Source organism: Nuphar pumila, chromosome 8 (assembly GCF_984573655.1).
Source record: "Nuphar pumila chromosome 8, dmNupPumi1.hap1.1, whole genome shotgun sequence".
Taxonomy (NCBI): domain Eukaryota; kingdom Viridiplantae; phylum Streptophyta; class Magnoliopsida; order Nymphaeales; family Nymphaeaceae; genus Nuphar; species Nuphar pumila.
The window spans coordinates 4,231,045-4,244,636 of record NC_143256.1 but is presented as its reverse complement, the minus strand read 5'-3'; the positions used below and the strand labels follow the sequence as shown (position 1 = coordinate 4,244,636).

Here is a 13,592-nt window from a genome sequence, read left to right as displayed (position 1 = left end):
TCAAAAGTAACCAGAATTATGTAATCCCCATACCTCCGGTTCAGCTAGTCTAGAAGCAGCCTTTGCAGATATATCTCCAAACAAAATATATCTGGAAAAAGGAAAACATGTTCTTCACTCAAGTTTCAGAAAAAAGAAGCAGCAGATCATCGACAAGTGAAAACATGAGGCTTAGTATGAGCATTCTCCTATGACATTCGAGATCCTAGCTCATTTGTGCAATAAAAATGGATGAGCAGGTGATAAAGCTCCATATGAGAAAAGGGGAAGGCCAACAATTTGAAAGCAGTGAGGATTGTTTCAGAAAACCATTTGGAAAGCATAAAAAAAGAGAGTTTTTAAATGAAAGGTGAAGTCTCTATGAAGACACTAAAATCAAGAAGCAGAAGTACCATAATTTTTAATAGCATTAGCATCATACATCACATTCAAGGTACAGGAAGCACAGAATGGAATTAGGATTAATAAACCTATAAAGAGAACTAGAGGATGAACAATGCCAAGTACCTTGGTTACATATACATTAGTCAAGACAAAAAAACAAACTGCACCTGAAGCTATACATTTTCAAATGTTTAGCAGCACAGGTTTAAAATAGTGAGTACCCTCGTAAAACAGAAAATGATTGAAGAAATCAAACAAGATAATACATCAAAGGGACAAAACAGGAAGCATGTGAAAGCAACATCCTAGACTTTCTATGTGAAAGAAACAACAAATCTAAAGTATGAGAAGACATTGCCTGGCATATGGAAAGACATTAAAGCTCTACCAACATATGTATGATCATGGTAGCACTAGGTGATAGTGTGCTAGTTGATCAAGCTATCCTGAAATAGCATGAACAATCTCCCAGAAAAAGTAAATAAGATGCACTGCTACACAAAAATTGGTGAAAGATTTCTTTGTGAAATAGCAATCTGGGAAGAGTTTCTGATACCTATAGCTATTGGATACTTAAACATACAAGAAAACGACCCATCTTTATGAATGTGTCATGTACACGTGCAAATCCAAATACAAATCAAACATGATGCCTACACAGACACACACACACACACACACAATGATCAAACATGATGAGTAAAGCTTAATCTAGTAATAAGAATGTAAACAGTTCAGATCCAGGTCGGATGCAGACAATACTATATCCAACTAAGTGGATGTTTAACTAAATAGATTCAAAGTTGGAATTTGGATCCAGATAGTGAAAAGCTCACACTAAATCTGGTTTTTTACATGCAAATGGTTTCAGATTTCTGTCACATACAGATATTCATCAGATTCCATAGCAAAGTCAAAACCATTCTGAACTCGATTATAATCAAATATGGAGTCAGATTAGGTTGGATATCGGATAGAATCCAATGCATTGACATTAGTGATTTCTCTCTCTCTCTCTCTCGTCCTCTAGGATTCCTATTTAAGTACTTTTCTTAAATTCTCTCTCCCATAGGATCCCATGCAAATAGCTTTCCTAATCTTTCTCTCTCTCTCTCATGTCCACATAGAATCCCATGTAAGTAGCTTTCCTAATTTCTCTACCACAACCAAATTACTAAATACAAAAAAAAATCACATCATTCACCTTGTCATTTAACAAAACATTGTGTGATGCGGGTACTCCTATAAAAATAAAAACAAAATAAACACTTAAGTAAATTACATTCAACCCAAACTACCACCCTTTTGTCATTTGAAAAATGTTACAAAACAACTAACTTTTGGCTCCCTAATGCCCCTCATTGCTTCTTTACAAGTAGTATAGAAAACACAACACGCTTGGTCTGCCCACAATGCCCAATTGACAAATTGCATTGAAGGAAAAATACAGGAAAAACATGATAAAACCAAGACAAACTGATGAGCAGAAATGCAGATTGTTCAGCACTAGCTCATGTTGTAATCACATGATCCTAAAACTCGTGTTAGTCGATTCAGTTAAGGAATTATCAGATTTACAATGGATAGATGCTATGTCACAGGGATTCGGCTAGCAAAGTGCCGCACCCGCGTCGACGCGACTCGACGCGGGTGAGGGTGCGGCACCGGGTGCGGTCAACCCGACCCTGGGTGCGTTGACCGCACCCAGGGTCATTTTCGTCCATTTTTTTTGTTTTTTTTTTTAATTTTTCCCTATGAAATGGGCTGCAGAATTTAAAAAAAAATTGCCCAGGCCCAGGCCCAAGCCCAGGATAATGATCATTCCATTGTCCTCATATGTCTTTGCACTTACGTGACGTGGTCAATGTGACCTTTCATTTTCAAAGAAACGTTTTTTGTTCGACGCTTGGGAGACTGACAGGCGTAACGCGGCAATTAGTCACTGGTTGTATGTATGAGAAGTCCCTCCTTTTTGTTTTTGCTTTTGCTTTTGGACGACGCTTCCAGCTTTTTGAAACAAAAAAGCCATAAAATGCCAGGCTGTCACGGGCTCCGAGCCTTTCATTTCAGTTCAACAGTCTCCAACCACACTCAAAATAGCTCTTTGTTTTATCCTGGCAGACTCACTCGACACGACTATAGTCTATAACTGGTTCTTTTGGGTGACTCTTGAGTCTGACTTGCTTTTAATAAGTTAGTCGAGCATTTGAAACAAGTTAGTCGAACCTACATAGTGCGTATTCAAGGCGGGGTGACTGTTGACCCGCTCAGAAGTCACCAAGGTTACTCGGGGTGGGTATTTGCCTTTTTAACAGGGCTTGGATTTAGAGCACCAGAGTTGGCCACTTCAACTCCCCATGCGAGTCCCACAAACACCATCCTCATAAGGGCAGGAACTTGTGACACACACACATTCCCAAGTTGGTCGATCCATGACCAAACCATTGTGCGTTGTCTAGCTAAATCGTCGATGCCAAGGACTTGGTTCATCGATGACTCGGTCAACAGCCATTCTTCAAGGAATGCTTGTGCTTTTGTTGCCCATGGGACCCACGCTGGGGGGAACCCCCAGACCCCCCTTATATATATATATATATATATATATATATATACATTTTTGCCCCTGTCGCACCCCCGCACCCGGGTTTTTTGGAAGTGCCGAATCCCCGCACCCGCACCCATGTGACATAGGATAGATGGGAAACAAGATCTTTTTGTCCACACAAATGGAATGTCTAGGCACCAACTTACCAAAAATGTGTTCAAACCTGGCCATGTCCACATCCAAAACAAACAAACAGTCACAATAAGAGAGAGAGAGAGAGACTGTGGAAAACTATGTTACATGGAAAATCAACTTTCCCTGATGTGCATGTGCCACCACACACCACACAACACAATGCAGCACCCCAAGTGAGTATTTATTAAAAATGCTTGTTCATGGTTTTCAAACATAAACAGCATAAAAATAATGTATAGGGTTCATTTAGTATGAAAACCACTATTTTCAAGCCATGGAAAATTAGCAATGAACCCAAATAATGGGTTTTACAACAAAAATCAATGGATGTTATTCATATGCATAGATTTAGAATGACATAGCATTTGCATATACATACATACGTAATGCATGTATATATGTATGTAAGTATTTATACATCTCGAGTCCCCCTTTTTCTTGAGAAATACAAAGGCAACATACACAAGAGTGTTCTCTTCAACTATCATGTTGAGAAGCAACCGAGAATTATCTACAACAAAAGAGAAAAAGCGAACCTCTCTTGAGACCTCAATGGATTATGAAGACCATACTTCGGGCACTTACACAAGCTCTCCACAAACGGCTGCACACAAAGTACATCAAGCATAATATCCATAACATATAAGAGCATCTCTCAAGGAACACCAAGAAAAATCGATAGAGAATTACTAAATACAGGAAAACCAATCAACTTACCTTGGAAATCACATACCTTAATTTCTGTTTCATCTACATCAGCAACTTTAATGAAAGGTTCCCCATTCAAGGGATCCAAGATCAGATTATGGCTCAAAGATCCTTTCCATTTACCCTGAACTAGAAACACAAAGTTACATGTGAATCTTATTGAAAAAAAATAGTTTTCTTGGGAAATTTTTTGCAAGAGAAAAATCTTGTCTTTGGAAAATATAAATATGGTGAATTTAAACATAACAAAAAAACAAAAATTTAGGAATATAAATGTAAAAACAAGAAAGTAAATAAAATATTGTAGCAATATCAAGATAAAATCATGATACTTAAAAAGGTTATAAATTGGAATTTATTAATATTTTTGTCATGAGTTCTATTTTTCAGGATAAGTTCAAAATATCACCAATATTTGTTATAAAGGCAAACATCAAACCCAATTAGAACATCTATGAGGAAAAAGACCATTTATAACAAAAATTTCAATTTCAATCCCTTTGAACTTAAGTAATTAAAATTTCATCAACCGCAGTGACATGGTTCACTCAAAATAAGGGCACTTATGTCCCAAAAGCAAAAAGAAAAGGATGGTGATGCTTAAGAATTCAGGATATTCAAGCCACCATCTTACAAGATATAGCAATTTCTGAGTGCACAACAAATTTTATTAGAAGATGAAGACGAGAAGAAAAGCTAGTCTAACACTAAAATGGGTGAGATTTAGATATTTTATATACTTAGGAATCTCATCCAGCTTATGTTTGTCCTCAGTCAAATCACTTTAGCTAAGCAGCATGAAACCTTGGAACCTATGATGATTTTCTATAGATAATGAGACTGCTCTTCAGTCACCTGAAGGCAAGTACAGAATCAAGCTGAGATTGTACTGCATTAGTCCATGCATTTGTCCAAGGTTCATAAAAGGCCCCACTTCCAAGTTAAAATTCAATGGTCTCCTTGGTCCTCTAAGCCATTACACAGACCTTTCACACTCTTGAACCTCCCTCCACTTGTTGAAGGCTTAATTGTTCTCATCCCACAGATTTATGCTTGCGTTCAAGAATAAAGATGACAGTGTTTCTGTTAAGTAAGAAGCATCACATCCATTAGGAAGGATTTATTCATGATATTAAGCCCTTTATCCCTTTTCGCTTGACATTAAGGGCAAGGAAGTATGCCCTCATGAGCAAGAAAGTGTACAACTCCACAGCTCCAATGACCATTCTAGAAAAGACAGAAAACTTGTTCCATGTTTTTTTCTTGTCAGGGGGGGGGATAAGAGGATGAAATACTCGTTAACATCTTCCTAGTGATGGTAATGTTCCTCACCATCAGGAGGTACCTTGCCATCAAAGGTTCTATCTTCTTGCAAACTCATCAATAAACATCCGCCTAATGAACTGTCCCTTTGTTGTCACTCCATTACTTAGTAACCAAAAATCATCAGAAATGCCTAACCTGATATTCTCATTCAGGTTAAACACCAAGAAGAGCCATTTGTCTTTGTTAACCCTCAATACCGAAGCTAAAACAACAATACCAAATAATAACTAGGTTCTTCACATTTGACTTGGAGAAGCCTTATTGAACACCAAGTCACCAATGCATCATTTGCAAATTGTAGATGAGTGGAAGAGGTTATGACTGAAATTTGGATCCTCTGGAAAATCCCAACATCAACTGCCATCTCCATCAGCATTCTAAACCCTTCCATGCCATGTTAAACAACAAAGTGGATATAGGATCCCTTTGCCTTAAGCCCCCACAAAATAGGGAATAGTTTGCCTGACCCACCATTCACAGAAACAAAAATCAATCCCCTTATGCCATCTGGTTTCAAATGTGTCTCCTTCTAAATAGAAATTCAACAATTCCTGATATTCAGTTGGAGGCCTTCTCTGTATCCACCTTTAGTTGCCGCTTTTTTTTCTTTCTAGATAGAGTGGATGCACTCATTTGCAACGATTTTGTGTTTCAGTATCTTTTTACAGTGTGAAAGAGGGGTATAATGGATGGGAAAACTTCTAGCCATTCTGCTAGGACTTTTGTGATCTTCCTCGGAAAGAGATGGGAACAAATGCAGAGATATCATTGACTCCTGATTCTTTAGCAATCATAATCAAACAGGAGTTACTCAAGCTCCTTTAGCATCTTCTCTTTTGACAGAAGTTGTGATTCGTTTCTGTAATATTGTGTATTTTTCAATGATTTTTAAAATCGAAAATGTAAATTTTTTATTATATATTTATTTAAATTGATAAAATCGTGTGAAAATATATTTTTTTATAGGTGACATCAACTAGGTCTGGGCGGGGCCTAGAGCCCACTGACAAGACCTAGTTGAGCTAATTATAATTTGATAATTTTTTGGTCTATAACCTTTAAATTAGAGCGAAAATCGAGCAAAATTCAGAGGGAAAAATCAGACCACCGTTAGATCCGTATCGGAATACTGATCGCGTTGGCAACCTGTTTTTCCAAAATTGGATAAAAGTTGACCCGAAAATCACATTTTTAAAAAATGCCTAGCCGCTATTTTTGATATTTTTCTGCATTGGATCAGACAGGATCCACTACGTTTGATCCAAGTTAATATGGATCTGGACCCAGTTCAAGATCCATATTGACTAGAATCTGGTCCAGGTAGAATCCATGTAGATTTAGAAATAAATTTGGATATTGGATCCAGGTCTGGATCCAAAATCCATTCATGGCTATTTTAAAACTTTAAAATCAACCTTTAAATTTAAATAGGATGAGGTAGAGTTCTACCTAGGGTGGAACTCTACCCCATAAGTCGTTCCAGAGGAGAGCAACACCCTCAGTAACATTCCTTGGAATATTAAATAAAATAAATAATTAAAAAGATAATATCTAGAAGAGATAGAGTTCTACCCTCTCTAAAAGAGATTCTAGAGGGGACGTCACCTCCTACCTAGAAACAAATTTTAAAAAATAAAATAAAATAAAATAATAAAACAATATATAATAAGGGTTAGTATCTCCCTTAATCTAGAACTCATGTTATAGAGAGAGAGAGAGAGAAAAAAAGAAGGAAAAATCGTGCAGAGAGAGAAAAAGAAAGAGATAAAAGAGAAGAAAGAAAGAAAAGAGAAGAAAGAAAGAAAAGAAGGAGAATAAAAAAAAAGGTTTTTCTAAGGCATCCATCAATTTTTTCGATCTTTTTCCACGCTACGAATCAAGGTACGGGTTTCTCTCTAATTTCTCACGGGAAGGGAATTGTATAAACCGATTTAAGCATGAGTTTAGAGGGAAAAAAGGAAAATCTGATTTCAAAATTATATATATGTATTGTTGATTTTATATAGATAAATATGCATGTATATTTGTTCACATATATGTCAATTTCCCTAGTCCATGCGTTCGAAAATATATAGGTAAATAGATATTCAGACTCAGCGATTTTATTGATTGATTTTTGCATATGCATATTATCGAGTTCATTGTTCATGCATCAAAAATATATTTATGCTTTATATTCGGTCGATCTTATCGTTGATGCATCTAAAAATATACATTTAACTTATATGTGTCGATATGATCCTCATCATTGTGTGCTTCAGAGTTATCAGTCGAGGAAGTGAGAGCAGGAAGCGATACGGGAAGCGGGAGCGGGAAGCGGGGCACTTTCAAAAATTTAGGAAGCGGGGAAGCATGGGACTACTTAGAAGAAAATTTTGAACCGTCTCGGAAGCGACCTAGGAAGCAAACCGGAAGCGAACCGGAAGCGAGGGGGAAGCGAAAAATGGAAAAAATGGGGAAGCGTGGGGGAAGCGCGCTTCCCAAAAAAGGGGACGCTTCCCCTCACTCTTTGGAAGCGCGACGTTTCGCGCTTCGGAGAAGCGCGCTTCCCCTTTTACCTAGGCGCTTCCGGTGACTCTGGTGTGCTTCAGTAGTTGCCGAGTTTATACCCATGCATACAAACATATTGAGTTTTAGTTTTGCCGAGTTGGTATTTAAGCATCTGAAATAAATTCTGCGTTTTTCACACTTGTCGATTCAAGGGCTCGTGTATCTGGTATATTCATGTGTTTTCAGATTTATTATCTTCATTGATTAACAAAAGAATATTTATGTTTATGTTCTTAGCCTGCTGTTTATCAATGGATTTAGTGGTTTATGCATGCATCCGAATAAAATTTACTCAGATCAGTCGAGTATTGTATGCATGCAGCTGAAAATATTTTTTTCTTTCCTTTGTTATCTAATTGGTCGGGCATATATGTACTGCAGAATATTATATATATATATATATATATATATATATATATATATGCAGATCTGACCCAGATCTGCCAAGTTTATATGCATACAAATTTGGTTCAGATCTGCCGTGTATGTGCTCATGTAGATTTGGTTCAGATATGCCGAGTCCATACTTGTTTGTTTTGGACCAGATCTTTCAAATACTCTTATTTTAAATTGAATCAGGACCTGCCGATACACATGTTTATTTCGGTTCAGATCTGCCAAATTATATATTCATGTTGGATCAGATTTGCCATGACACATGTTCATGTATTTACATATGTTCATGTTCAGTTTTTATTGAGTTTAGCATACATAAATATGTAGTCCAACATGTATAGCAGTGTGCTTATGGTCTGGCCGACCCATGTACATGTTCATGGACATGTACATGGATCAGGAGGCTGGTCAATGTGTGATTATGGTTTGGCCGACCCATGTACATGGATCCGTCAACAGGGTATGGTACACGTTTTAGTGGAGTCTGGCCAACCCATGTACATATTTGTGAACATGTACATGGATCAGCCAACATGCTAGAAATACATATTTTTCAGCATTGGTCGACCATGTACATGAATTTGATCATGTACATGGATCAGTCCCAGCTATTGACCTGATTATCGAACCAGCTGTGTATGGTTTCATGATGGTAGATTTACATACAAAATTGTGATTTGGTTACGTACATTAACCTGATCCTGATTTGATCAACTTGCAATAGTGCATATCATACGCATAAATCTGAAGTTTATTTGATGTTTGCATAACTGTGATCATATGCATGTTTGGTTGATTATGCATGGAATTGATCATGAATGGTGTGTTCTGCAAGCATTGTATTTGCATACGTATGTGCTTGGCTTAATGTGCATTCATAATTGTGTGTTTTGAATGTGCATTGTTAATATGTTTGGAAACAAAGAGTGCATGGCATGTTCACTGAAATTTTGCAAAGGTGCATAAATTATTTTGAGATGTATTGGTGGTCAGATGTGAACCACTGCGGGCCGTGCAAGCCAGAAGCATGTGTTGCTCTAATTGTTGTTGACTTTATTTATATATTGTAAAATTTATTTATGAGAATTATTGGTTTTCAAAAGTTAATTGCATTGTTAAATTATGAAGGTCATGGCTCGAAATTGTGTATTTTGCAATGTGGATTTGCAAATCTGTTCTTGTGTAAAGAACTTGAAATTTATTTGAAAAGGTAAAATAGACCAAATAGTGTAATTAATCTCTTCTTTGATGTCCCTTTCATAGTGTGAGAATCTTGGATAGTGGTCATGAGGGGCCGTGAGTATACTAAAACTTCGTGTGTGATTGTGGCCCTGAACCCGATATGATGGTTTACCTCTCGGCCACGGTTTTAGAGAGATTTCAACCACTTTGGTTAGAAGTGTTGTTATTTACTCAATTGTAGTTTTGGTATACCAAAAAAATAAAGTCAATGGTTGAGGATTTTCATTGATGTCTTGGCATTAGGTGAAAATTCCTAATGTTCCGATGGAAGGTGAGAATTCTTGATATCGGTCGAGGAGCAAATGTGCAACCCAGTAATAAAATACAAATTGTTTGTTAAGCTACAACTAAGAACCTAACTTGGAATTCGAAAAATTGTGTCCGTTTTGAGTATCCAAGGGTTTAAGGAAAAGTGAAAATTAAACTTGTGTGCATTTAATAGCGTCATGCATGCAAAAACAACTCTCATAAATAACTTAATAAGTTATTCATGCATATACATTGAATCATGCATATTTTACTGTTCAACATTAGTTCATGCATTTATGCTTATTTGACTTTGCATAATATTTGTTTTGGCATGATATTTGGTTGAATGCTTGAATAGTAGAATACTTATAGTAAGTTATTACTTATGATATTCCTCTGAAATTTATGTATGAATTTGTTTATGTTATTCCTTTTACAATTTGGATTTTTAGAAGAATTTATACAAAGGACTTCAGTTCTTACCCGTTTTCTTAAAAAATGTTTTACAGGCATGAATACTCAGTGATGTCCTGACTAGTTGGCTGGAGACTCCAAGTTGTGTGACTGGTTTCTAGTTTCTAACAGGCTGGCTTAATTATGATATAAACGATTTTGATATTCTAGATTATTTGACTTTTGATTTAAATTAATAAAGTTTGAATTACTCTTCAGTTGATTCAATGAACAGTTTGGTTTGTGGTTTGGTATATTAAATATGTGATGCCCCGAATCCTTGGGTTAGTTTTCGCAATTGTTTTAAAAAAAATCCATTATTTTTACAAAGGTCAGTTGGGGTCGTTACAGTTTCTAACTCCTCCTCACTGTGATCATCCCATAAAAGTTTGAAAAAATCAATAGAAAAACTGATCGTCCCAAAGCCTTCAAATGCCATCACCCAAAAGGCATTTTCTATGAATAGGGGCCTCTAGTTAGGGCCTTTGAGTTGTGAAGATCCAATAAATTGAAGATTTAACAAACATCTCTTCACCAGCTTCTTTTTAAATTAACTCCAGAAATATATTTTGTGTCACCAATAACTCTCCTTCGGCACGTCTTGCTTCCATTGAAAGTGATAGGTTTGGTTAAAGAATACAGAATTTTGCTCTCCACATTTCATCCAGCCAACCCTTGCTCTCAGTATATGTTTCATTTGCTCTCTAATTCTTCATGTATTGATCTTAGTAGAATCAAGCATCTAGTTTTGAGTTTTATTAATCAAACAACTCCTCTCCTACCCTGGATAAGTTTGATTGTCTTCTGCAACTTATGTTCACATTCAATTATCTGCCTTGTCAGGTCTGACACTCCATCTTTCCAAAAAAACACATTTTGTGAATTCTAACTTCCACATCAATCTAAAGGCACTAGTGACACAAATCTGCTAAGTCTTACACCATGTTGGGATAGATCTAACAAACCTAGTTTTGCGACCACCATCGCTCAGATCTAAAAGAATTCTTTGGATATCATGTTATCCTATTAAGCAAGATAATCCATCATCATAGCTGTTATGCCTTCATTAGTTTACCAGTTTTGCTTTAAGAAAGAGCCAATTATAACTACATGCAGGATCAAAGCATCTTGTTGGAGACTATAAGAGGTTGCAGAGCAATCAAACATCCTCTTTTGATGCTACACCCTGGACAATGCCACAAAACTAGGTCAAACATCCAAGGTGTCGAATTACTTTAAAATGATGAAGAGCGAAAATACCGCTCTAGCCATGAAATGAGCCTATGTAAGACAATGAATATTAATAACATCAAATTGCAAGCCAAGGAAAACATGATAAAGGGGGATTACAGTGTGATAATCAAGCTGAAAAAGAATGGGAGAAGGTGCGTCAGCGGGGTTTTTGCAGTGATATAACCTATAGTATGTTGGACTAAGATCAGATAATGTATTAAGTCAACACAACCCCAAGAGGATCAGGTAACTTCTGGTCCCAAGAAATTCAAACAATAATCATTAAATGGACCTACTGAAGGCATAAATCTAAACAAAAGGAGAACTTACAAAAATGCAAAGAGAGGACAAAATTGACAAGACATAACTTTGTTAAATGAGTCCAGTGTTTTCAAATGTAGTCCTGTAACCCCAATTATCCAGGTCATTACTAAAACCTAAAAATCTTTTAGCAAGGTAAGACATCTTAACCAATAAAAAGACAAGCAGCTGCAAATCTTTGTGCTTGTGCATTGTGTCTGTAACCATAAATAAATGCATGCATGTGCTTCACATGGTTCAACTAACAAAATAATTTCTTAGTTGACAGTCATATAACCTGAAAAAACTCAGTAGGTATTTCCCATCAAGATCATATTGATTTCCATTGAAGTATAATGAAAAGAGAAGCCACACAAGAAAAACTGAAGTGGCTTAAAAAATGAAAAATGAAAAGATGTGTGAGTTTCTCTATTCTATGCATGTATGTATAAAAACAAGGATGAAGAGTTGGAAAGCGCATATCTGAGACAATATAATTATTCTCAAAAAAATTTACCAGCTATCAGGGGACTTGATATAAATGCCAAGGTCACTGAAGACTTACCCAAGTTAGATACTTCTGCAGGTTTTGAACCCAAAATATCTTCCACATCTAAGGTTGCAAAAGATAGTGAATGGGAAGCCCTGGAGGGAATCAAGCAGATATAGAATTAAAAGCCATATATTACCACCAAACCGACAATTTTAATATGTGGGCGATTTTGTGAATCTGAGATGCATACAGATCCTACTTCGAAGTTGGAACAATTATATGATATAAAATGCTATATAAACAAAAGTATTTCATGAATATAATCTGATAGGCTGATTTCTGGCCAGTTTCTAACCAACAGAACAGGGAATGAGATTCAGATATGCTTAAGATTCAAACATCTGCAAAGGCGATTAAACTGACATTTGCAGGATCCCGATCAATAACAATAGAAAACATAACAACATGATGCCTTCTAAATCCTTATTGTCTCTAGAATGCAGTCATTAGGCAAAACTAGTTTGATTCTAACATAATTGGAAAAATCTGATGAAATATTTAGTTTCAAAGATGGCTTCATGTTTCTATGAAAAGACAAATTTCAACAACAAGGAACTACTTAGAGGTAACATATTTATGGTCAGGAAATCCTAGTGTGCATGAATGAGTACCAGACTGGCAATAACAAATTCACCGGAAAAGAGTGCAGCTATTTATTGATCTTTAGTTCATGATTTTCAATAGCTTTAGGTATGAGAAAAATGTCAAACAACTTGAATTCTCAAACTTGCGTTAGAATCAACCAGTGGAGCAAAAGGACAAACTAGCGCAAGAAACATTTAGTTTTTTCCTTGCTTGCCATCTGCCAAAGTCGCAACTTTCACAAATACATAAATAAAGAACCACAAGGAAAAGAGTAACAAATTAATGCACAAAACAACCCCATCTGTAATACATTCTCAAAATCAGTCTTTTTTTCTTTTGAGAACACGGATCTCAAAATCAGAGTTAAACCTTCCAATAACTTTCCCTTCCAAATAACACGTCTGAATTGCGAAAACAATCATCCATCAATAGGACTTGGTAAACAAGCGATTGATTTTAAAATATCAGTGAGCACTAAAATCTTGAACAATACTATGGCAGAAGATTTCTTTGTCAATCTCCAGCAATTCGCACTGACTATATGTATTACTTATACATGAATTTTATAAAATCCAATAGTTCAACACTGAATCATGTCCCTACATGCATTACACCGATAAGAAAATAAAGAAAACACTAAAAAACAATTTCATAAGACTATAATTGCAAAACCCATTAATCCCACTTCAATAAAGCCTGAAACTTGCAATTCGTTTTCAATTTTAGATGACTGAACAAGAGACAAAAGTGCCCACATTTCATTCTTGCATTTGCATGGATTTGACTAATGCCAATACTTCCCAAAAAGAGAAAACAGTGTCCAAATTTCATCAATTTAATTCTCGTCAGTATACCTCACAGAACAAAACAAAT

At 36.1% G+C, this 13,592-nt stretch overlaps 1 protein-coding gene across 1 annotated transcript in view; it reads right to left on the bottom strand.

Moving 5' to 3' along the window:
- ALDH12A1 (aldehyde dehydrogenase 12A1) overlaps positions 1-13,592 on the bottom strand; it is a 31,427-nt gene that overhangs the window by 17,362 nt on the left and 473 nt on the right. The window contains exons 2-5 of the mRNA XM_090015548.1: positions 12,147-12,226; positions 3,858-3,961; positions 3,661-3,728; positions 34-91 (exon numbers count right to left, since the gene is read on the bottom strand). Coding sequence (XP_089871674.1) covers positions 34-91; positions 3,661-3,728; positions 3,858-3,961; positions 12,147-12,226 — 310 coding nt within the window. The remainder of the gene's footprint in view (positions 1-33; positions 92-3,660; positions 3,729-3,857; positions 3,962-12,146; positions 12,227-13,592) is intronic.